This window comes from Chaetodon auriga, chromosome 13, assembly GCF_051107435.1.
Source record: "Chaetodon auriga isolate fChaAug3 chromosome 13, fChaAug3.hap1, whole genome shotgun sequence".
In the NCBI taxonomy this organism is placed as follows: Eukaryota; Metazoa; Chordata; class Actinopteri; order Chaetodontiformes; family Chaetodontidae; genus Chaetodon; species Chaetodon auriga.
Window position 1 is genome coordinate 4,976,030 of NC_135086.1, and position 21,969 is coordinate 4,997,998.

The following is a 21,969-nucleotide window of genomic DNA, read 5'->3' on the forward strand; positions in this document are numbered from 1 at the left end:
GACTTTCTAGCACTTTTGTGTGTCTTTGTAGTTAATTTGTGTGTCTTAATAGTTATTTTTTGTGTCTTTATGGTGGTTTTGTGACTCTTTGCAGTCATTTGGTGTCTCTTCCCAGTCAGTTTGTGTCTCTTTCTGGTGGTGTATTGACTCTTGTGTCTTGCCTCTTTGTAGTGGTTTTTTGTGTGTCTATGTAGTCATTTTGTGATGTTTTTCTTTCTTTTCCAACAAGAAATGTTAACAGTCACTCCAAACAGAGGCTCTGGCCCGGCAGCACCCTGACCCTTTGACCCGTTCAGCTATCCATCCATGATTACTCCACTGACAATGTTTAATGCTACAAAGCACTGCAATATTATTTCTGTGTGTGTGTGTGTGTGTGTGTGTGTGTGTGTGATCATTTGTGTGTGTGTGTGTGTATGTATGTATATATATAAATATATATATATAGAGAGAGAGAGAGAGAGAGAAATACATGTCTTCTCTCTTTCTCCCCCTTTCTTTCTGTTTCAACATGGCATGTTTGTTCTCTCTCTCTCTCTCTCTCTCTCTCTCTCTCTCTCTCTCCCTCTCCCTCTCTCCCTCTTCCCCCCCCCCCATCTCTCTCAGTCTGTGTCTGTTTGCCTCACTCATTTTTTCAGAGGATTACAGTGAAATTTGAGGCTAAGGATTATGAAAATCAATGCTATGTTCAGTTGCAATAAGGTTTGCTGCTAAGGATTTGTGCATGTGAGGCAGTCAGTGGATATGTTAGCCTCAACTGCTGTGGGTGTGTGTGTGCGTGTGTGTGTGTTTACATGTGTGTGAAGTGGATTGTCTGCCGGGGGGGGGTGCGGGGGGAGTACTTTGATTGGAGGGAAATAATTGCATGGAACTAATCAATACAACACATCCTGCTAAGAAAGTAACCTAACGCACACGTGTCACACACACTCGGATCTGCACAGCACACACACTCACACACACCGCTAACTTTCAGTCAACACTTTTACTGCTTTGTACCTCTCAGCAGAACGTGTGAAGCAGTGATTTGCTGTGTGTGTGAGAGAGAGAGAAGGGGGGGGGAGAGAAAGGTTTATCACGGAGCGATTGTTGTCTCCTTCATGTATGTGACCGTGCACGCCTGTCCGTGGGTGTTCGAGTGTGTGCGCGAGTAGCATTAGGATGTGTTGACGCACTGCAGTCTAGTGTTATAGTGCCTATTGTGGAGAAAGTGAGAGGCCTCATTAAAAATGTATGGAGCCCAGACATCAGCCACCGACCATAGCGGCCTCTCGGGAAGACTCTGAAAGCTCTTCTGCGATGGGAGGTTGTGGGGGGTCGTACGCATGCACACGTGTGTGCAGTGTGAAGCCTGTACGTTTTTCCTCTGGATGTGTGGACATTTTTCCTTTTACCTCAGAAGCTCTTAAGATTTTGCTTTAATTCTTGGTTCCTAACAATCCTCCTGTCATGTTAAAACTATTCTCATTTAGATCTTTTGTGTGATAGCGCAGACACAGTAATTGTAAGACTAATCTTGTCTTGAGGGTGGCTGTTGCAAAACTGGAGTCTGTGTTTTATCATCTTTAAAGGTTAACCCAAACTACAGAGTATTTTCCTCTGTCTTGCCTCTAGTGATATCGAGCAACGCAGATAAGTTTGGCTTTAACTGAAATCTGCTGGTGGGATATCTGCACCCACCTTAATACAATGGAAGTGTCCCTCTTAGAGGATTTGACGCTTGTCTAGATACATGGTCCATGATCCAACACAAGAAATGATAATAGCTAAATTTGTAACAATACAATACACTCAGATTCAGAGAAGCCAGTTCAGCATAAAACAATTCAGCTGCAATTGAATTGCCTCAATGTTTACATCAAATATTGAATGAGAAACATGAACATGGGGAGTGAAACTCTAAACTTATCTAATTTCTCTTTGCTGAAATGCTGAGAGATAGATATTATTTACCTCTGCCAAGGTCAGAGTCCTACATTTTGTATTTTTAATAACACCATACATACACATATCTTCAGTATTTGTCCTCCAGTAAGAGGAGTTATGGACCAGAGAGCTTCTGAGGTGGCATTAGCTTCTGTCAGCGTACACATGGCATCTTAAATTAGGAGCGAGCCACGCCACCGGTACGTTTTATGGTACCACTGTGTATGTTGCAAATTGAAGATTCACCGTTCAGCCAGACACACGCGAACACACACATCAGGGTGTTGAAAACATTGTTTTTTGACAGCCGTATCTACTTTTTCCACAAAGAATTTTGTCGGTTGTGTGGCCGTGTCTATCTCTGACTCTGGTAATTTTTACGCCCCTGAACGGGAAGCAAATGAAAATTTATTTGTGTTGAAAAATTACATTTAAATAATTCAACAGCAAAACGTCTTTCCACAGACTGTATCTTCAGTACTTTGAATAATACATAGAGCGTGCTGTCAGTGGTTATTTTACGGGATTATTTCTCCATTTCTAATGAAAACTTGACTGAGTTCTTGAGGCGGATATGTCAAAGCCTCTGAAAATAAAGCCAAACTATCTGCATGGCGTGAGACTGTCTCGGGCTAAAACAGGAAATATGGTTTTTTTTTTCCTAATACGGGTGAACTGACCCTTTCAAAGCACGGTGTTGCAGTCTCATTGTGTAACCCTCTGCTCCGGCAGGTCGCTCGTAGCTGTGTCATGTGGGATTTTGGATATTGCCTTTAAATACAACTGAATCTTCTGTGATGCATAACGAAGCCTTTCTTCACATCAGTCTTACTTTGCTGATCCATCATTACAACAGTAGCTGAGCACTGCCACGCTTTGCTGCACGGCGTTTCAATCAACATCAATGTCAGCAGTACGAATCATCATGGCTGATTGTGAAGGTGTCTGCGTGTGTGTGTGTGTGTGTGTGTGCGCGTGTGTGGGCACTCGTTGATGTGTTGGCGGGCGCCCACGTGGCCCTGTATGCAAATGCAGCTGTAAGACAGCTGAATGCCCGTGCCTCACTGAGAGCTTGGCATCAGGGGAAAATGAAAAGGCCGGGAGAATAATGACAGATTTATAATTACAGAATCTAGCGTTCAGCGCTACTCAGCAGCTACTGTCAGGGGAAGGCAATCTGGGTGTAATTTCTGCTGATCAGGCCTGCCACACACTTAAGGGTCACGCTACACGTATGCCAAAATTAACACACACACACACGTACGTATGTGCACATGCACGCAGGAGTATGAGCTCGCTGCCTCTGTCATTTGTGCAGATGTCGCGCACACACACACACACACACACAGACACACAAACACAGGATGTCTCGCACTTAAATTTCACCGAAAATTGTGGTGCGACAGCAAATTGCCCGGTTAATTTGCGAGAGCTAAAAGCATCAAGTAAGCGCCTGATTCACTGAGGAATGAATGCATTACAGTCTGCCACAAAAACATGCCAGAAATATCAGCTTTTCTGGAAGGAAGTAACTGATTCAATATCGAGAGGAGACAAAACAGGGCTGATTTCAAAGCAGTTATTTGCCAGAGACAAAAATAATAACACTTTTAGTCGTGTGTTTAGAAACGCTTTTCCACACTTTAAATCGAACGACTTCAAGTGATCATCCGTTGTGGGCAGTGAATGCATTAATTTTAAGCTAATCAGTGATCATAACTTGCTTATTGAAATAAAATAATTTGCATTTGAAGGTAATCTAAGGAGCACTTCATCGAGATGGTTTTTAGGATGTGGGTTTGTCGAAGGACGTTAAAAAGACACGATGTATTACCAGAAACTAGCTGCAGTCTTCCGCCAAGCTGCTCCACTGCGCACTGTGGTAGTGCTAGCTAAGTTATTATTTTCCATGTAGGCTGGTTTCAATGTTATCTAAAATAATTTACACATCTGAAAGCTTGAGAATGCTGGCTGCTATTGTGCCACAGTTTCCTCCGCAACGCTGAAATGTACAGCTTTGTTATCCACAATTTCATTATTAATAGCTTCCTGCCATTGTAATGGTACATCATTTGTCAATCAAGCCCTCTGTGCAGCCTGTCTCTTTTTTGCTAAGTTAAATCCATTTGCTATTGTGTCAGATTGAATGTGCCAAAACCCAGTCTGAACAGGATTACTATGCATGGTCCAACATCCTGACTGAGTGCAAGCTGTACTGTTTTTTTTTTTCTGTCTCGTTTTTAATCCCTGAACGAATTTCAGTCTGTGTCCCTCGCAGTCAAACATACACTGAAGTCTCTGCAGGATTAAGACGCTCTCATTTTCATTAATATTTCAGATCTCATTTATTTTACATCCTGACATAGCTAATAAATAAAAAGCTAGTTTACGACTCTGCCATGATTTTTTGCTCCGCAGGTGTGTTTGCAACATCGACTGTACCCACATCAGCTTCAACCCGGTGTGCGCATCAGACGGCCGCTCATATGACAACCCCTGCCAGGTGAAGGAGGCGTCCTGTCAGAAGCAGGAACGCATCGAGGTCAAGTACCTGGGCCACTGCCAAGGTCAGACCCACAAACACACACACACACACACACACACAAACACACGCGCACACACACTCCGTCACTCTAAGAGACACAACAGCGGCTTCACGCGCGCAGAGGAAGCCGTCAATCTGTCGGGCAGTTGCTCGCTTCAAGTTGAAGTGAGGCCACGGAGGCAAATGAGGCAGCTTGCAAAGCTAAATGCAGACTGCATGAGTCTGTATCTCCCTGCAGCCGCTGTTCCAGCCGCATTTCATGATTGCAAATATTTTCAATCATATTTTGGAATAGTGTGCAAAGATAATCCTCAAAACCCCACATAGCCTTCTCTGCTATGTATATTGATAATTTTGCTGAATGGTAATCCCCATGTTCAGTGTAGTATCCTTTGTTTGGGTGCAGTATTTGTTTGTAACGGTTCCAGGGACAAGTTATTTATTAATCTCTGTGGTTAAATCCCTAAACTGAGTCATATTGCTAATCCACGTGGGAGAAGACAAAGGCACATAAGACTTTTTCTTTTCAGTGTGGTTTTAAATGTGTGTCACTTGAGGTATGATCCACCAACATCTTAATTTCTCCTCATTTTGCTTTATGCAACCGCAAGATCAGGCCGAAACTCATCAGGTGGCTCACCCGGGGGGGTGCTCAAATCTCAATTGTTAGCAGCTTGTATTGTGTATAAGTCAATTTGGGAGCATCTGACCGGCTCCGCATCCACCCGGGACAAACGGGACAATTGATCGAGATGTGAGAATCGAGACGAAGGCTTTGAGAAGTAATGGGGAGTAAAGCGATCACGGCTAACCAGCGCTGCAGCACAAATAGAAATCTGTATTCCCCCACGTTGCAGCCTTTGGGTCAGGCCACCCCGATCGAACTGATCACGCTTCCACTCATCGTGTTTCAATCAGGGAGGAACAAATGTCATGAAGCTGAGAGATTTAGACCTGTGGAAGAGTAAACTTCTTGTTAGCCGGGATTCAAAGTGGCACCCTGATCTTTAGATCGCTGGTTTAGAATATTTCCTCGTGTGCCATTTGTCACAGTATTGGGAAAACAGTCTTTCTAATGTAGTTCATACCAATCTAGAACAGCGTTAAGCTTTTTTTTTTTCTTCCTCTCAGCACTTGTTGCGCCAGATGCTCATAAAATAAGGTGTTGCATCATTAAGACCTCAAGTTGTCACCAGTGTGTGGAGCTAGGAAAAATTACAGAATTGAGAAAGAAAGAGGTGTTTTTGTAGCTGTGATGCTGTTTAGCTCTGAGCGCTCTTAAAACTCAGTCTCATATTTGATTTCTCTTAAGTGGATGACATAGATACAAGACCGCAGCTTCTGATCCCGCCCAAACACTGCCTTGTTTCTGTTCTTTCATTCTTCCTCTGATGTTCTGCGACAAAATAAATAAGAAAATTCAATTAAAAGTCTCAGATCCAAGCGCATTTCTTGCATAATAAAGCTTGATAATACTTTCTTAGACTCAGTTTGAGGGAATAAATTCGCTGACCACTGAAGAAAAAAAAAAAATCAATTGCAATAAAATGATAATGATTGGAGGAAGATATTGTCTAGCCACTATGAAAAGATGAATTCAATGCAGCGTCAATAAGGTGAGCAAAAATGCATTATTCCCTCTGATGGCTCTGCTCCATTCTACCCTTTGTTGAGTCAGACACATTAGAGGAGATGGTTCCTGACTTTTGAAGAGAATAGTTCACATTTATATGCATTAAGCAGACAGGTGCACACACCACATGAACCCTTTGTCGAGACCATGAATCACATTCAGCCCTCTGTGCTTACGCCGGCATCGGTTTGAACATGTAACCTGTTATGAAGGGAGGTGGGCGCTGAGAGGTCGTGACTCAGTTTGAGCGTGTTTCTGGCCTTTCCAGGTGACATCATAACTGGGAACAAAGGCGAAGACGGACACTTTGCACGGACCGACCTCACAGGTGAGTGCGTGAGCGGTGGCGGCTTGCCAAATAACATGAGCTGCCACTCAAAGCTGCACTCGATCCTGTTTACTTCACGTTTGGCTGTCAGGCTTTTTTCTCACTTCATGGAATTCTTCCTCTTAATTATTCATCCCTTCTTCTCATTAAATCTTTGTCTTTTCTTGTAAAGTGCAACAATGTATATGCACAGCTGGCCTCGAGCATATGTACATTCAGTATTTATGGATTGTGTGTGTGTGTGTGTGTGTGTGTGTGTGTGTGCGTGTGTGCGTGTCTGTGTGTGTTTTCACATAGTAGTGGAAAAAGAGGATCCGCTGGCCCGCGGCCTGTACATCCCCTGTCCAGATCACTACAAAAACTACTGTGTCCATGGAGAGTGTCAGTTCCCCAGTATCCTGGCTCAGCCCTCCTGCAGGTACACACACACACACACACACACACACACACACACACACACACACACACAGAAAATGACACCAATGTTGCTTATGATATCATCTTTATTAGGTTTGCATCTTAGCAGCCAGGACACCCATTTTTTGACCAAATTTTACACTTAATGCCACAATATTTAATGAATCCCACTAAAAAGTTGGGTAAGCAAACACTGTTTATATGCATGGAGTTGGGACTATTGATTATTAATTCATCATGAGCTGAATGTACTTTTAATAGCTAGCAATCAATAAAGCTATATTTGTCGTCGCTAATTATGGGCTACAGTGCACAGATTCTTATGTAGCAATCAATTAAACTGTATTTATCTTGGCTATTATTAGCTGCAGTGTTTTTACAGTGTCATCTTGGCTGTGACAAAGCTATAAACAAGTCCTGCAGACAGTTGGAGGACTCAGACCAGCTCTGTCTTTTCACCACAGTCGTGATGACGCTCGCTCGCCCCCTCCTTCCCTAATCTGTGGACACCAGAGGAAAGTGTGTAATGTGAGATGGCTAATCAGTTGTAAGATTTAGCAACTACTTGGAAAATGCTAGAGCCCCCACTTTTTTTATTTATTATTATTATTTATTTTTTTCTTAATCAGGCTTGTTTATTTTGTATGAATACAAGCCAGTGTGCGGCGAGGGGGGGGGTGTTTGAGTTAGTATCTTGCCCAAGGATACGTCCGCACGTGGACCGCCGAGGCCAGGGGTCAAACCACCAACCTCCTGATTGGTAGTCGACCGCTCTACCTCCTGAGCCACAGCCGCCCCAAATGAATCCCATGTTGTGTTTCTCACTGCTAAATGAGGATGCTGGTGTTTCCTTCAGCGCGCGCCGTGATATCGTTTCACGAGTTTTGATTTGCTGCTGATTTGGTCTTGAGAAGCCACACTTCGTCATCTGCCTGCTAATGATAATGCTCGGCTGTAAGCACACCATCGCACTGCTGTCGGTGTCACTGATGACTGACACCTTGAGTGTCTCGTCAGCGAGTTCTCTGAAGCGACGAGATATTTTGGTATTGTTTACAGCAGAGAACTGACTCTTTGCAAGCAATATCACTTACAGGTGATAATGCTGATAATCTTTCATTGGTTCAGCTCCACATATACTGAGGACCAAACCTATGACACTAATGTCAAGGCTGCTCTAATTGATGCTCCATTGACAGTAAAGGAAATTACTTTTTAGCATTTATGAGCTCAGCATCAAACAGCAGAAAGTCAAAGTTAGCAATTAGCTGGTCAACATAGCAGAGTAGTTAGCAGCTGCACAGCCAGATGTTTCCCTTAGGGATTGGAGGAGACCAAAAAAAGAGCTAAAATAAGGTTGAATATTGGATTTAACGGGAGCCCAGAAACACGACTTTCAACAGGCCAGTGTTTGCTAACACATTAGCCATAGCAACTTTATACAGTGATAGTATGTCAGTGTTGTTGACAGTTTGTTAAAGAGTCCCCAAAAATGAGCTAATGTATGATTAATATGACCACATTGTGCCTTATCTTACTCAAATCCTTGACCTAAACTTAGTCCTGATTCTAATCCTCAACCTAAACCTTTCTCTTAAAGCACAATCAGGGTTTTATTTGAATGATATTTGTAGATTTGGCTTTCATTTTGGGTATGAAAACTCACCTACTCACCTAACCTGAGCTGACATCTGCATGTCGTTGAGTGCGGCGTGAAGCTCCATTGTTGTGAGAGGGTCTAAACAAACAGCAGCCTTGTCTGTAATAATCCGCCACTGGCTGGAAGTCAGTCTGCGAACTGTGATGATGTTCACCTTGGTTTTCTCTTCAAAGTTGGGGCTTTGTTTCTTGCCTCGTCAGGTGTTTTTTTTAATGACTCCCAGGCCTCAGCAATGACTTTGGTGAACACAGTGTTATCATCCCAATACAAACAATGGCTCCACAAAAATGAGACTCGTCAACTGGATATATGCTATAAAGGAGAAAGGAGCAGCAGAATGTCCTCACTTTGCAGGATTTGGTCATATTTGGTCCCCATAAGTTCAGAAATACAAGAAAATAATGCAAACAACACATGCAGACACCCTTCACACTCACACACACACAAACACACTTGCAGAATAGCAATCACACAGGTGCTGGTGACAGTACACACACTCACATAAGCACACAAAATACACTTCACACAGCACAAACATACATTTACATAAAGGCAAAATGACAAATGATACCGAATCCCACCACCCACTCACACTCACACACACACACTCACACTCACACACACACACACACACACACACACACACAGACACACACGATGAATGCACATGCGTGCCACTCAGGTCTGCCATCTTTTACAGCCTGATAGTGTAGCAGCCAGGGGGTCTTGGTATCGCTCGCTCGCTCCCTCTATCTCTCCTTTCTCTCTAACCTCGCTCGTCCCAGCTCACCCAGCCAGACATCCTTCATGCATACAGAGCAGAGCTTAGCAGACAGGGCGTGTGAAATGTCTCTGCTGCCCCCTGCTGGTTGCACGAGTTTGTTTCCTAATGAGAGGAGAAGCACAGCGGCCTCTGTGGGAGCGGTACATGTCTGTGTGTGTGTGTGTGTGTGTGTGTGTGTGTGTGTGTGTGTGTGTGTGTGTGTGTGTGTGTTCATGTGAGTGGAAGCAGAGCACAAATCGTGAACTAAACAAGGCTGCAGTGTTCATCTTACACACTGTCAGGTCGAAGGGATAGAGAAGGAGGCTGTGCGTGTGTGTGCGTGTGTGTGTGTGTGTGTGTGTGTGCGTGCGTGTGCTGGTACCAAACAAGGATATGCAGGTGTTGGTGGGTAACAACCTCCCCAGAGACTGGAAAAGCAGGTAAAGAAGAGAGGATGGAGAGAGAGAGAGATTAAAAGGGGGACCATTTTAGCTCCTCTCTGAAGACAGAGATCACCTCCATTAGTTTCTCTCTCTCTCTCTCTCTCTCTCTCTCTCTCTCTCTCCCCCCCCCCCCCCCCCGCATGTGTGTGTGTGTCTGGCTCTGTCCACTGGAAGTCGGCTGAATCTGAACACACAAATCACACGTGCACGGCTCCACGCCAGCTTTTTCAGGTTGTCTTAAAAAAGATCATCATACCTCCTGAAATACCCAAACTATATGAAAAACCTCTTCCTCATCATCGTCCTCTTTTGGTCAGCGCACAGCAACACTAGGTTTAGCAGGGACAGACAGCTGCGGTCTGACAGGAGGCCGACATTTTCAGATACATCCTGGGGAATATATGTGGCTCCAATCTGAAAACAAGACCAGAACCAGAATCACCACAGAACATCAGACCTGAACATGGGAGACTGTTAGTTTCCTTTTTCCAGATGACTCTTATCTCCTCCTCGATTGTTCCTGAACCTTAACCACGTCTATTACTGTAGCTATGATGATGAAGCTGGAAAGGTTTAGGTTAAAATGGGTGCTTTTCTAACTCAAACCAAGTTATTTTTGTGCCTATAGCTTACCCACAGTGTTGTCACATGATGGAATGGATTTCTCTGTTTGCTGTCATTTTAGAGGAGCTGTCGGATACAGAGCGGGTTCGTGTACTCTAACTGTAAATGCCATTACCGCCGAATCGCAGCCCGTGTGACAGACGGCTGTGATCGTGGAGAGCAGGCAGTTTGCAGTGGAAATGACTTTGCTAAACTTGTGTCACTGAAGAAGACAAGGCTGCTGAGTCAACGTCCTTAATGTTGTCTTCGCTATCAATAAGTGTCAGAAAGCTGGCCAACGAAAGCTCCGCCGTGACTGTAACTGTAACTCCTGCTTTAGCGTGGACAGAGGCCTGAAACAAAGAGGGAAAATTTAGCTGCTTCAGGTGAGCATGCTCTCCGCCCTCCTTCGCCTGCCCGCTGCGAGCCTTATCGCTCATGTTCGTCTGAAGAGTCGCAGCAAAGAAAAGCCGCCGTCACCCCGCTGTCGCTCAGACGCATTGTTCCTCCACAATGTCTTCACCAAACGGCTGCTGGCGCTTCCGTTAGAAACACAAAAATAATTAACCTGTCTCTCAGTGCAAAGAAATGACTCTCTCTCTCCCTCTTTCTCCTTTCTGTGTGTGTGCACGCACGTGTGTGTGTGTGTGTGTGTGTGTGTGTGTGCGCGCGTGTGTGTGATCTCAGCTGTCACTCGGGCTTCAGAGGTCCCCAGTGTGACATCAAAGAGTACAACGTGCTCTACGTGGTGCCAGGCTCTGGCAAACTGCACTATGTCCTCATCGCCTCTATCATTGGAGCACTGCAGGTGGTCATCATCTGTGTGGTGGTGCTCTGCATTACCAGGTGAGTCATGCCCCAACACACACACGCACACACACACGCACGCACACACAGAGCGTACTGATGAGCCTGGGAGCAGTGTCATCCATGTTGTGTGTGTTTGGGAGTCACACGGGGGGCTGTGGAGCTCCTGGGCCTGGAGGAAACAGCTGAAAGGTCACCTTGCTTGCACCACACAGAGAAAGTGCTGTCACTTTTCCCGTGGACACACACACACACGTACACACGTACACACACACACACACACGCACACATCTGAAAATGTGCAGCATGTGCACACAAGCATAGATACAGAGATATCTGTGTAGGCAAGCATACACACTTCTGTTTGAAGAGGCGTTCTGTATTCAGTGTAGAAACCCACCCACACACACACACACACACACACACACACACACACACACACATACAGTACATACCCTGCAGCTTGTCTGCCTCCGGCTGACCTAAGCAATTTATGACATTTAATAAAAGATTTTAAAAGAGTTTTGGCCGAGACAAAACTGCTCCTCTGAGCAAAGGAGGGGAGGAGGAGGAGGAGGGACGAAATGAGAGAGTGAGCAGTTGTAAAGGAGGGCAGGGCGAGAGGCTAAGCAGAGAAGATAAAGAAGGAGAGGGAGAATTATAACTCTGAACACAGCCACAGTACCATTAACGCTCCCTGCTGCTCAGCGATATTCATTTAACGCAAAAAATATAAAACTACTCAGCCTTGTGAAAGTTCACAATACATCACATGGCTCTCAGTCGTTACCGTGAATGAGCTAGTGTGCAAGTGAATGGATGAATCTCTGCGTCAGCGGCCTGTGACTCTCCTATCTTTGCCGGACAGACCGAGCTGTGGTCCGTGTATTGTGTTTCATGAATGTTGCTGGAGTTCTGTGTGATTTCCACCTCGTATAAAGACTTTCCATTCACTTAAAAGGACAAACAGGTGGGAGTGGAAAAGGTCACCTCCATGCGCTGCCTCCTGTGTGTGACAGTCTGCCACGTCTTAGAAGGAGTCAGCTTGAAAGGGTTTCACTACAAGAGTGCTTTGACCAAATAATTCAGTTTTTCCTGCTTTAGACAAATCCTATCAAAGACCGACACAATGAGCAACTGTGTGCTAAAAGAAGTTAGCTTCACGAGTGTTACAGCAAGCCTTTCTTGACTTTTTCTGCCCTGAGTCTTGTCTCAGTCTTGCCTACCTAACCTTTACGTGTATCCTCTTGCACCCCTCCCTCGCCTTCTCCTCTGTGCAGGAAGTGCCCACGGACCAACAGGATCAACCGGCAGAAGCAGAACAATGTCCACTTCAGTTCAGAGAACACCATGCGCGCCTCCACTCGACTGATCTGAGCCCAGACAAACCAGACTGAGTCTCCCTCCACGTTACGGAGCGCTGTGGCGTTAGATGTTCCCCCTCGTAGGCCAACCCCGAAAACTAGGATCTGCTTCCCCTCACTCCTCGCCCTCTCTCCCAGTCTGAACTTTAAGAATGCCCAGGGAGGACGGTGGCATAGCAAAGACAGAGCTGGCGTGCACCAGTGATGATGCTGTTGTCATCCGCCGCCACCGCCACCGCCACCAAACCCCCCCCAGTTGCAGATGTGTCTCCTTGCACCTTGTCACTTCCACGCAGGGTTTTTCTGAGAAACTAAACCATGAGGTGTTGGGGGGGCCCTGAGGATACAGAATGTGTGTGTATGCGTGTGTGTGTGTGTGTGTGTGTGTATGCCTGTGTGTGTCTTACATGTGTGAATTTTGGTAGAGGCGGGCTAGCCGGTGTCTGTCATTTGTAGATGAGGGGTTAAAGCAAATCGGGGTAGTGCAAAGCAGGGTAACGGGCTCAAATGAGGTGTGTGTCGTCCGGTCTGGGAGGGGGGTGGGGGGTTCGGGGGTTCGGGGCTACACGTGATGCCTTGCACCTTGTGTTATAGGAGACCTTTGACAGAGGGCACAATGTTATTATAGAGCTCTCTGTTCGGTTGTGACGATGACGTCAGCTTCTGTATCTTGGGTTCTATTTCCAATAGTTATTACTACATTGTCTTGATGGGGTCATTTTTCTGTAAATGTAAATAAATAATTTATATCACGAAATGTAACATGCCGTGTCCGTCTCTGTTTGTGCTCTCTAACATACAGATAATTCATTGGTATTATCTTTGAAGTCACTCTTTGCATGATGGAGCTTAACTTCTACATTCTGGTTGATATTTCTGAGTAAGGTCGTGTTTGCTTCTTCAGTAGTGGATTGAAGTACAATTCTGAAGTAATTGTACTTGATTTGAGTCCATTTCATGCCACTTCATCCTTTTACTCCACTACATTTCAGAGGGAAATATTGTACTTTTTATCACCTGTTACTTTAGAAATACATAATTTCATATGAAATGTAGTCGCTTATAGTATGTGATGCATTCATAGGTTAAACTAACCAACAGTGTAAGTGGTTAAAATTGGATCCAGCTTGGCCAACTACAACATAAATATTCTACTCACACATTAATACGCTGATACATCATAAACTGTGTAAAACGAAAGTAAAAACAGAAAGTGATGATTTGCAGAACAAACACCATATTTAACAGAAAATAGCGCCAAGTCAGCACATCAAAACTGAGAAATGTCATTTTTTGAAAATTATATCCTCGTTTATTATTTGATGCCGTCAGAAAATTTCAGGAAAGTTGGCACGGTGGCAGCAAAAGACTGGAAAAGTCGTGAAACACTAAAAGAAGACAGCTGGTGGAACGTCTCCCAGTTAATGAGGTTAACTGGCAACAGGTGAGTCACATGATTGGGTGTAAAAAGAGCCGCCCAGCGAGGCCAGGTAACGATGGGGAGGGGCTCACCACTCGGTGCCAGACTGTGCTGGTAAACAGTGCAACAACTTCAGAGTCATGTGTCTCAATGTAAAACTGCAAAGAATTTGGGGATTTCATTGTCTGCAGTGCATGATGTCATTAAAAGATTAAGAGAAAGAGAAGAAATCTCTGTACGCAAGAGAAGAGGCTGAAAACCTTTATTGGCTGGCCGTGAGCTTCAGGCCCTCAAACAGCTCTGCAGTGGAAACAGATTCTGCAGTGGACTTCACTGCATGAGCTCAGGAACACTTCCAAAAGCCATCGTCTGCCTCCACAAATTCAAGCTGAAACTCCACCGTGCACAGAGGAAACCGCATGAAAACCAGATCCAGAAAGGCCTTCTCTGGTCCAGAGCTCACTGGAGATGGACTGAGGCGAAATGGAAAACTGTCCTGTGGTCTGACCAGTCAATATGTGACATTATTTTTGGAAATCATGGACACCGCGTCCTCCAGACTGAAGAGGAGAGGGACCATCTGGCTTGTTATCAGTGCACAGTTCAACAGCCAGCATCCGATGTTATGGGGGGCATCAGTGCACGTGGCAAAAGGGTTGTAATATACATTTATTCACACCAGGCACGCTCTGCACTGAGTACTTTTATTTATAGGCCAACATTTAGCAAATACGAAGGTACCTTTCCTAAAATAACATTTTCAGTTTTTTATAGTATTGCTACTTAAATAAAAGCTCTGATGTCTTTATCACTGCACCTCTGAAAATAAGAGGAGCAACAAAACTGCAGGGTACAACGTAAAATACTTTGAAGTTGCTTTGCAGCACCTGATTTTATTCCATGTCCGTTCTGGTGTTTTTTTTATTATTATTTCATATCACTGCTGTACATTTTCACCTTGCTTTTAGTTTCCAAAGACTTTGAGGTGCAGTGAGGACACCGGCTCAAGTGAAACAGGCACACAAGCACGAATGTCAATGAATATTTATCAGTTGCGCGTCTACTGCCACTAGATGGTGCTGTGCTCCCCACAGCCCGTGTGGAATCCAAACAGCGTCTCTGTTCGACGGGCTTCAGAGATCAATGCGGAGCGGACTTCGGCACCGTGGCTGTGTCCCGTGAAGTTAGCGATGCGTTCTTCTTCTTCTCCGTGAGGCCTTCTTTAAGAGTCCCTGTACGGTTCTTCGTGGAAGTTGTCGTGGCCGAGTGGTTAAGGCGATGGACTAGAAATCCATTGGGGTCTCCCCGCGCAGGTTCGAATCCTGCCGACAACGATTCGTTTTTGGAGTTTGACGGATTATCTATCGATGATCCACGACAAAAAGTAGAACACATTAAAAGCTGAATTTATAAACCTGTTCCTTTTACAAAACAGTGGCTAAATAGACAGAATGTAACAGCACCTCAGAAATGACTGAGCAACAAAAACGTCCTGCTTCCAGTTATTCTTTGTAAATGTGTGTATTTGTCCTTCACCAAAGACCAGAAATGTGATTCAATTAAATATAATATTTTAGTACTACCTTAAATTAACCCAAAATGTATCAGTTATTTACAACTAAGCTTTGTTTTTCCAACACTGTCTGCTACATTTTAATAACACCACGTATGAGCCAATCATTCACACAGTGAGTTCATCTGTAGCTTTGAGCAGGGATCAAGTGCTCACTCCACCTTTGTTCCTCATGTTTTAATGCTTTTGAAAACATCAAAGTAACACTGCCATTACAAACACCACAAGACTTTTTAATATGGGGAAAGCTCATCCTTCATATATGAAGTTCTCAGGTGGGACTGGGGTCACTCACGGGTCGTTCTGACAGACTTAAAAATGTTCCCAGCCCGTTTTTAATGGAGTTGTCGGCATACAGTGCAGGAATGTGTTTATCTGATGGGCAGATCCTTTGCCTTTGACTAACTTCAGACATGTAATAATGTCAACCCGACTTTGCCATGTTCATCACAGATACTTCAGACTCTGATGCATTCAGGCGGACAGTGATTATACGGAAATACAAGCCAGACTGTGATGAATACTGAGAGCAGCAACAGTTTTGTACCTGACCTCCTCAGAGCTGATGGGCAGAGTTCCTGTTATTACTGGCACAGAATGAAGCAGTAATAGCTGACAAGATTATTATTAGTAGTAGTAGTATTATGGGATGCTTTGCAAAGCTCCTTGGGTACTGTGCAGTTTTGGGCTTCCTCTCTGGCTTGCTGCCAATGATTGACAGCAGGTGGAGAAGAGGACAAAGCCTCCAAGTCTGAGAACTGAAGTCAATGCCGAAATGCCTTAAACCTGCATTTATTCTAATGACCAGCAGGGGGCAAAAAGAAGTCTGTTTGCGTCTAAGTTTATGAGAAAATTACCCTTCTTGCTTGATTTATTACCTCAGTGAACAGTTTCCTAATGACTTTATGGTCTCAATCACTACTCCTCAAAGCATCCTCAGTCTCTAAGCCAGACCCACCACCTGTTCCTCCCCAGCCACAAGACAGTTCTATCTGGTGTCTGGCACACTATGACACAGCCCCTGAGGTTGTTACCTGAACCTAATCAAGTAGATTTGGTGCATCATGTAGTAGGCATGCCCTGTTGCTACTGTGTGTCTGCACAAAGACCTACTTGCCAGCTACAATTATTAGCTCCACCGTCTTCTCCAAATATAGTCACTTCTGGTTTCCAAAAGCCATGATGGTGACCCACATAATGCCAATCTAGTAGTGCATGAATGAGTGGCTGGGGATTGTTTAGGGTTCGGTTAAAGGTTAGCACCTGATCCAAACACCTCACTACTCAGATCGGGTAGTAACAGGCTTTAAAACAGTGGTCCACAAACCAACGGGTGACATCACATCCACGTCTCTTTATATTGTCTATGGTGTTGATATCAAACTGTGCATTTCTCAGTCAAGTGCTGCTTTAATACACAATCAATAACTTGAGTCCCACTTAAACTATGCCTAACCTGACAATCAGATATCTGATGTCAGACTGGATCAGGCTACAGTATCCTCCGACCTATTTCTTATTTATTTTCCATTATTTTGACTCTAAAGCGAAGCAACAAAACTTGTGGGGTGTCTCGGCCTATTTGGCTCATTCTGCACGTCTGTTCATGTCACTGTGTGTAAAAGCCCACTCAGCTGTGGCCTGAGGGGAGGGTGCTGCAGTTTTTTCGAAGAGTCGAAGAGAAAGAAATTATTAACAAGGCTCAGGAGAGAGTTCTTGTTTTTGCCATAATGAAATGTCAGATTCAAAATGTCCAGTCCTAATTTGGAGATATCGTTCTTGCTGCGGTGTGATGGCTATAAACTGATTATTCAGTGACTCAGCGAAGTGAAAGAGGCTAAACTCGACATATACAAAGGTGTTTTGTGATGTTGAAGAGGTGTGTGTGTGTGTGTGTGTGTGTGTGTGTGTGTGTGTGTGCACCTCCGCCAGTTTCTATAATGCTTATGGTCCTCAAAGATTGAATGTGGGTAAAAAGCTTGTGTTCAGTTGTCGTGTGTGGAAGCAGAAGTTAACCAACAACTACTGTACATTTTTCATTAAGGAGCGGCTTTGTGGCTTTGAGAGCGACAGACAGCAGCTGTCTCACAGCGAGGCCAACATTAAACTGCGAGCACAAATTAGTGATTTGGGAGCATGTTTTTTTTTCTCAGTGACACCTCCTCTGCTCCTTACCCTTTGCATACACATCTGTGTGTCTGCAGAGCACCAGCAGACCCAGTCAGCATAATCCTGCCAGTTTCCTGTCTTCTGCTGGTTTCCACTCAGGTCCAGTGGGCCCGGGGCCAGGGAGGAGTAGGACATTTCTGTCAGTATCTGCTCCCATCTGAGGTCGAGGAATGTGGCGAATGCTATCATTCATGGACAGAAAGGTCATCCCACAGTGGATGTGGCTGTTACTTAAAATGTGACACAGACACGGGGAAGTTTATTGGCAAAAAACAGTCAAATCCCACCTTTTTTTTCCCAGGAATAAAGGAAGACTTCTGCCATCTGTGGTTGCAGGCCACCTTTTGTCACTCTTACTTAGATTTGCATGATCAGGTTTGTTCAAGTAACAGCTTGCAAGAGGTGGTTTGTGGAGGAGGAACAAACTCTTGAATGTTAGTCTTTTTAAATTATATTTCGACATGAAACTGCTGCCAACAGTACAGTGTGGACGTGTTACAGTGTCCCATGAGGTGCTTCACTTTTCTGCCACCAAAGTAGAAAAGTAGTTGATGGTTAATTAAACAAATTTCCAGTGAGAATGGAAAAATACTGTGAGATAAAGTGAGATAAAATCAAGATCCAAGAAGATTTTTTCTTATCATAACTTTATCTTCACTGTTTCATGTCATTGTCGGTTTTAAGTCCTGAGCAGATAAACTGTGACACAAGGCCTGAGTTACGCTAACAGACTATGAGGTACCAAGTGTATTACAAGACAGGATGGCTCGGGGCTAGCTGGTTAGCATGCTAACTTCAGCAGGTATCTCTGCAACACAGCACAGACGTCTTTGATATAACAACAGAAGTGTTACTTCTTCACATTCTGTTGACAATGTTATTCTTCTTTGAATGTTTCTCACTGAAAAGGCCTTATCTCACACACCGCACCCACGAGTGAAATACAGAGGAGTAAAAGTGTGGCCGTGCATTAAAGAGCCCTACGATCAATGTCACATGGCCTCTGTTTTTATTCTTACACAACACAAATAATTCCCCACGCACACATTCCCAGCACCCCCTGAACAGATAGGCACTTAGCTTTGGAATCTGACACTTATCTTAGAAATGCATAACTCCTCATCTATTTCCTGAACAATTCAGACAGCACGTTTGAACATGCGGGCTTGTTTTCCAAGGCATTCAAATGTAGGTAATGTACACACCACTAAATAATGGTATTTCCTATATTGATTGTGTGGAGATAAATACCAGTGATGAATGAAATAACAGCAGAATCAAACCATTTTGCCGGGAGGCACGTGGCTGCCTTTCAGGAGTCCACGCTCTGGGAACCGTCAGGCTGAATGACTGGCCAGAAGAGGCCTCGCATTGATTTTACAATCAACAAACTGCACCTCAACTCCTTTGGCAGGGAAGGATTGGGCCATTGGTCTGAAAATTGATGGTTTTGGACACATGAAAACACACTCCAATGAAAAAACAAGCACACACAAACACACACATACGCATTCCTCACATTTTGAGGGTGTGTAAAGCTCAACACCTCGAAAATTGGTCCATTAGCTTCACAATTGATACCATCACAGAAATGATACACCACAGAAAACACATACACACTCCTCTACCAACGTACGAGGCCACCTTTAAGTGAGCGTGTGTCTAACACACACTGGTCTGTGAAAAGGGTCATTTAAAGATCCATCGCCATCTGTTTTGGTCTCAGCGTGCCATTTTCCCCTCTGTGGGGGCCTTTGATTTACAGACAAAAGGGGGACCATCGCTTCTTTCCTTCCCACTGTGTGACCAGACACGAAACCTGAGCTGGTTATACAAATCAAACACGGCCGGGCATCCATCGTATCATCATAGGTATGACCACCTGTGTGGGACTGTTGACGGTAATCACAAGCATTATGGGTCCCATTTAAACACTGATCGGGGACCCTGTTTGTTGTGTCTTGCAGACATCACATAACGAGGAGTGAACAAAACTCACTGTGAAATATCAGGAAGCAGGTGGATGAGTTTGTCTGAACAAAAAAAAAGAAAAAAAAAAAAGCCTCGCTGTCAGTTCTGAACAACAAAGCCATGACAGCGAGCACAGATAACCACAGTCTGGATGTTTCAGCAATTTCAGAAGAATACAACCAGCAAAGCTGCACATGCCTCAGCTCTTCTCCAAGCTCTCCAGCTCTCTTTTTTCTCAGCAGTGATTTAGCATTGTGCTCCTCTAACACTGTCAGACTCAAATCAAAATCTGTGCAGCAGAAGCAGAGATAACATCTATTCTTCTTCCTTATCAAATCCTACATTACCCACAATGCAAGTTGACTGCCAGATTCGTGTGCGTTTGAAGTGATGAAGTCGCCTCCAGCTGCTGGCCTCCAGCTGAGATGAGGAGCTCTTTTAAACTCCACATCCTCAGATTTCCTTCATTTTCCAACTTGTACTCTTCAGCCACGCCCGGCATCACTTGAGGCACTTCATTAGATTTCACTCAGCTCCCTCTGGAGCCACAAAAAGCTTCTTTCAAGACCTGTGAACAGACTTTGATGTGATGACTTAAGGTGAAGACCCACCGGAAGCAAGCAATTCTCATAACCCCGTGGGCGTGCCGAGGTTTGCAAGACTGAGCTTTAGCAAACATTCTGTAAATAAGCAACTTAGAATTTCTTCAACCATTTATGTGACTTTCTGCTGAGCAGCACTTCCTTTGTTTATCTAAGGGATCCTATAATAATGATCTTCTTCTCAGACGTCTACTGTATCCTCAGCAGCTAAGACTAGTCCTGCTGTCTCACCACTGCATCACTCTTTTACTGTTATTTGTTCTGCAAGTCACTGCAGAGCCCTCAGGTGATTTTCACCTGAATTTGTATAAATTAAGTTTTTTTAACTTTCAGCCCTTCTTGTTTTTCCGTACACTGGACTCCCGCAATGCCTTCATGTCACGAGGCCATGGGCTACCAGTGTTTCAGAAACTGATTGTGTTGAAGGCCAAACTAGATCCTTATCCCGTATGAGCCAGACCGTGACGTGAGGTCTTCTAGCATGGGTTTCCTGGCTCATCCTACATCCAGGCTGGCAACCGACTTTGGAACATCTTGTCAGAGTAACTGAGGTTTGAACCACTTCAGTGTCAACTTCCCTCTTATATTGAGCTTTATTTAGCCAGGAAAGGGCTGCATTGAGAGTAAAAACCTCTTTCAGAGGAGTTTCCTGGCTATGCAGAACTTTAAAATACACTGCAGACTTATGACTTAATACATTTACAGAAAAGTATGTTTCCACCCCCCAGCCTGCTATGAGCTGCTGTTATTTGAACTGTTTTTTTACTTTATTATACCTTTTGTATGCGTATTAGTGTATTTTATCTTGTTTTAGTCATTGTTGAAAAGATCTGTACAGAGTTCATTGTTATTACTATCATTGTTCTTTACTTTAGTATTTTATCCCAGGACTTACAATGTGACCACGTGCTTTTCTGTGCATTTAACGACCTGTAAAGGTGGAGAGTATCAAAGCAACTGTTATTAAAACTGCACACCTCCATGCGAGTGTTTCCTCTTCGACATTACGCCTCAGTCTGTGTGTGAAACCATCATTAACGTCCTCGTGAAACCTGCCTCAAGGTGTTTCAGTTGCATTCTTCAAGTGTGCACTTAGACAAGCATGTTAGCCTGGAACCACACAGAGGAGGACGGGGACCAAGCCACCGTCTTCTTCAGGCAGCGGATTATGTGCGTTTAAGTGTGTGAGAATAAAATGCTGACCATCCTGTCTGACTTTCTGTATGTAAAAATGCATCAGCACAGTTAGATTGCCTTCAGGACAAGAAAAATAAAATGCTTTAATGCTAAGACTTTTGAAATAATCCCCCCTGCATGAGACAGCATTTCATTCAAAGAAACTCCTTCATCAACAATTCTTGATGAATTAGTCATCCACTCAGGTGGTTTGCCAAAAGCCAACGGTTGCAGCAATACCACACCCCCCACTGAAGGTTTTGAAGGAACCAGGAAGGTTTCCCAGGATACAAAGCTCGCTCATTCAGCGATACGACTTGCAGCGGCATGTTGGTTGAGATGATGGAATATGCTGATTGCCGTCTCTGCGGCTGTAGCTTCACCCATTACCTGTTTCCAGTGAATTTTAACGGTTTAAGATTTGATTATGGAGACTTTCCGAAGCAAAATAAGAACATTTCAAACTTGAGTGTCACTGTGACTGTAACTGTCAATAAAAAGAGAAAATAAGGTCATTGAAGAGCGTGAATTATAATCACTTCTAGCCAAATATAAAGGCATGAATCATG

The 21,969-nt window shown here is 44.2% G+C and overlaps 1 protein-coding gene and 1 non-coding gene across 3 annotated transcripts in view; both read left to right on the forward strand.

Moving 5' to 3' along the window:
* tmeff2a (transmembrane protein with EGF-like and two follistatin-like domains 2a) overlaps nt 1-13,251 on the forward strand; it is a 105,060-nt gene extending 91,809 nt beyond the window's left edge. Inside the window, exons 6-10 of one of the 2 annotated variants that reach the window (XM_076746328.1) lie at nt 4,345-4,493; nt 6,373-6,432; nt 6,730-6,850; nt 11,006-11,164; nt 12,406-13,251. In XM_076746328.1, the coding sequence (XP_076602443.1) occupies nt 4,345-4,493; nt 6,373-6,432; nt 6,730-6,850; nt 11,006-11,164; nt 12,406-12,502 (586 nt within the window). In that variant the 3' untranslated portion in view covers nt 12,503-13,251. The remainder of the gene's footprint in view (nt 1-4,344; nt 4,494-6,372; nt 6,433-6,729; nt 6,851-11,005; nt 11,165-12,405) is intronic. The other variant, XM_076746329.1, reaches the window with a different exon arrangement.
* Nucleotides 13,252-15,161: 1,910 nt separating this feature from the next.
* On the forward strand, nt 15,162-15,243 carry trnas-aga (transfer RNA serine (anticodon AGA)). Its single transcript has one exon. It is a non-coding gene; the product is annotated as a tRNA-Ser (tRNA).
* The last annotated feature ends 6,726 nt before the right edge of the window (nt 15,244-21,969 follow it).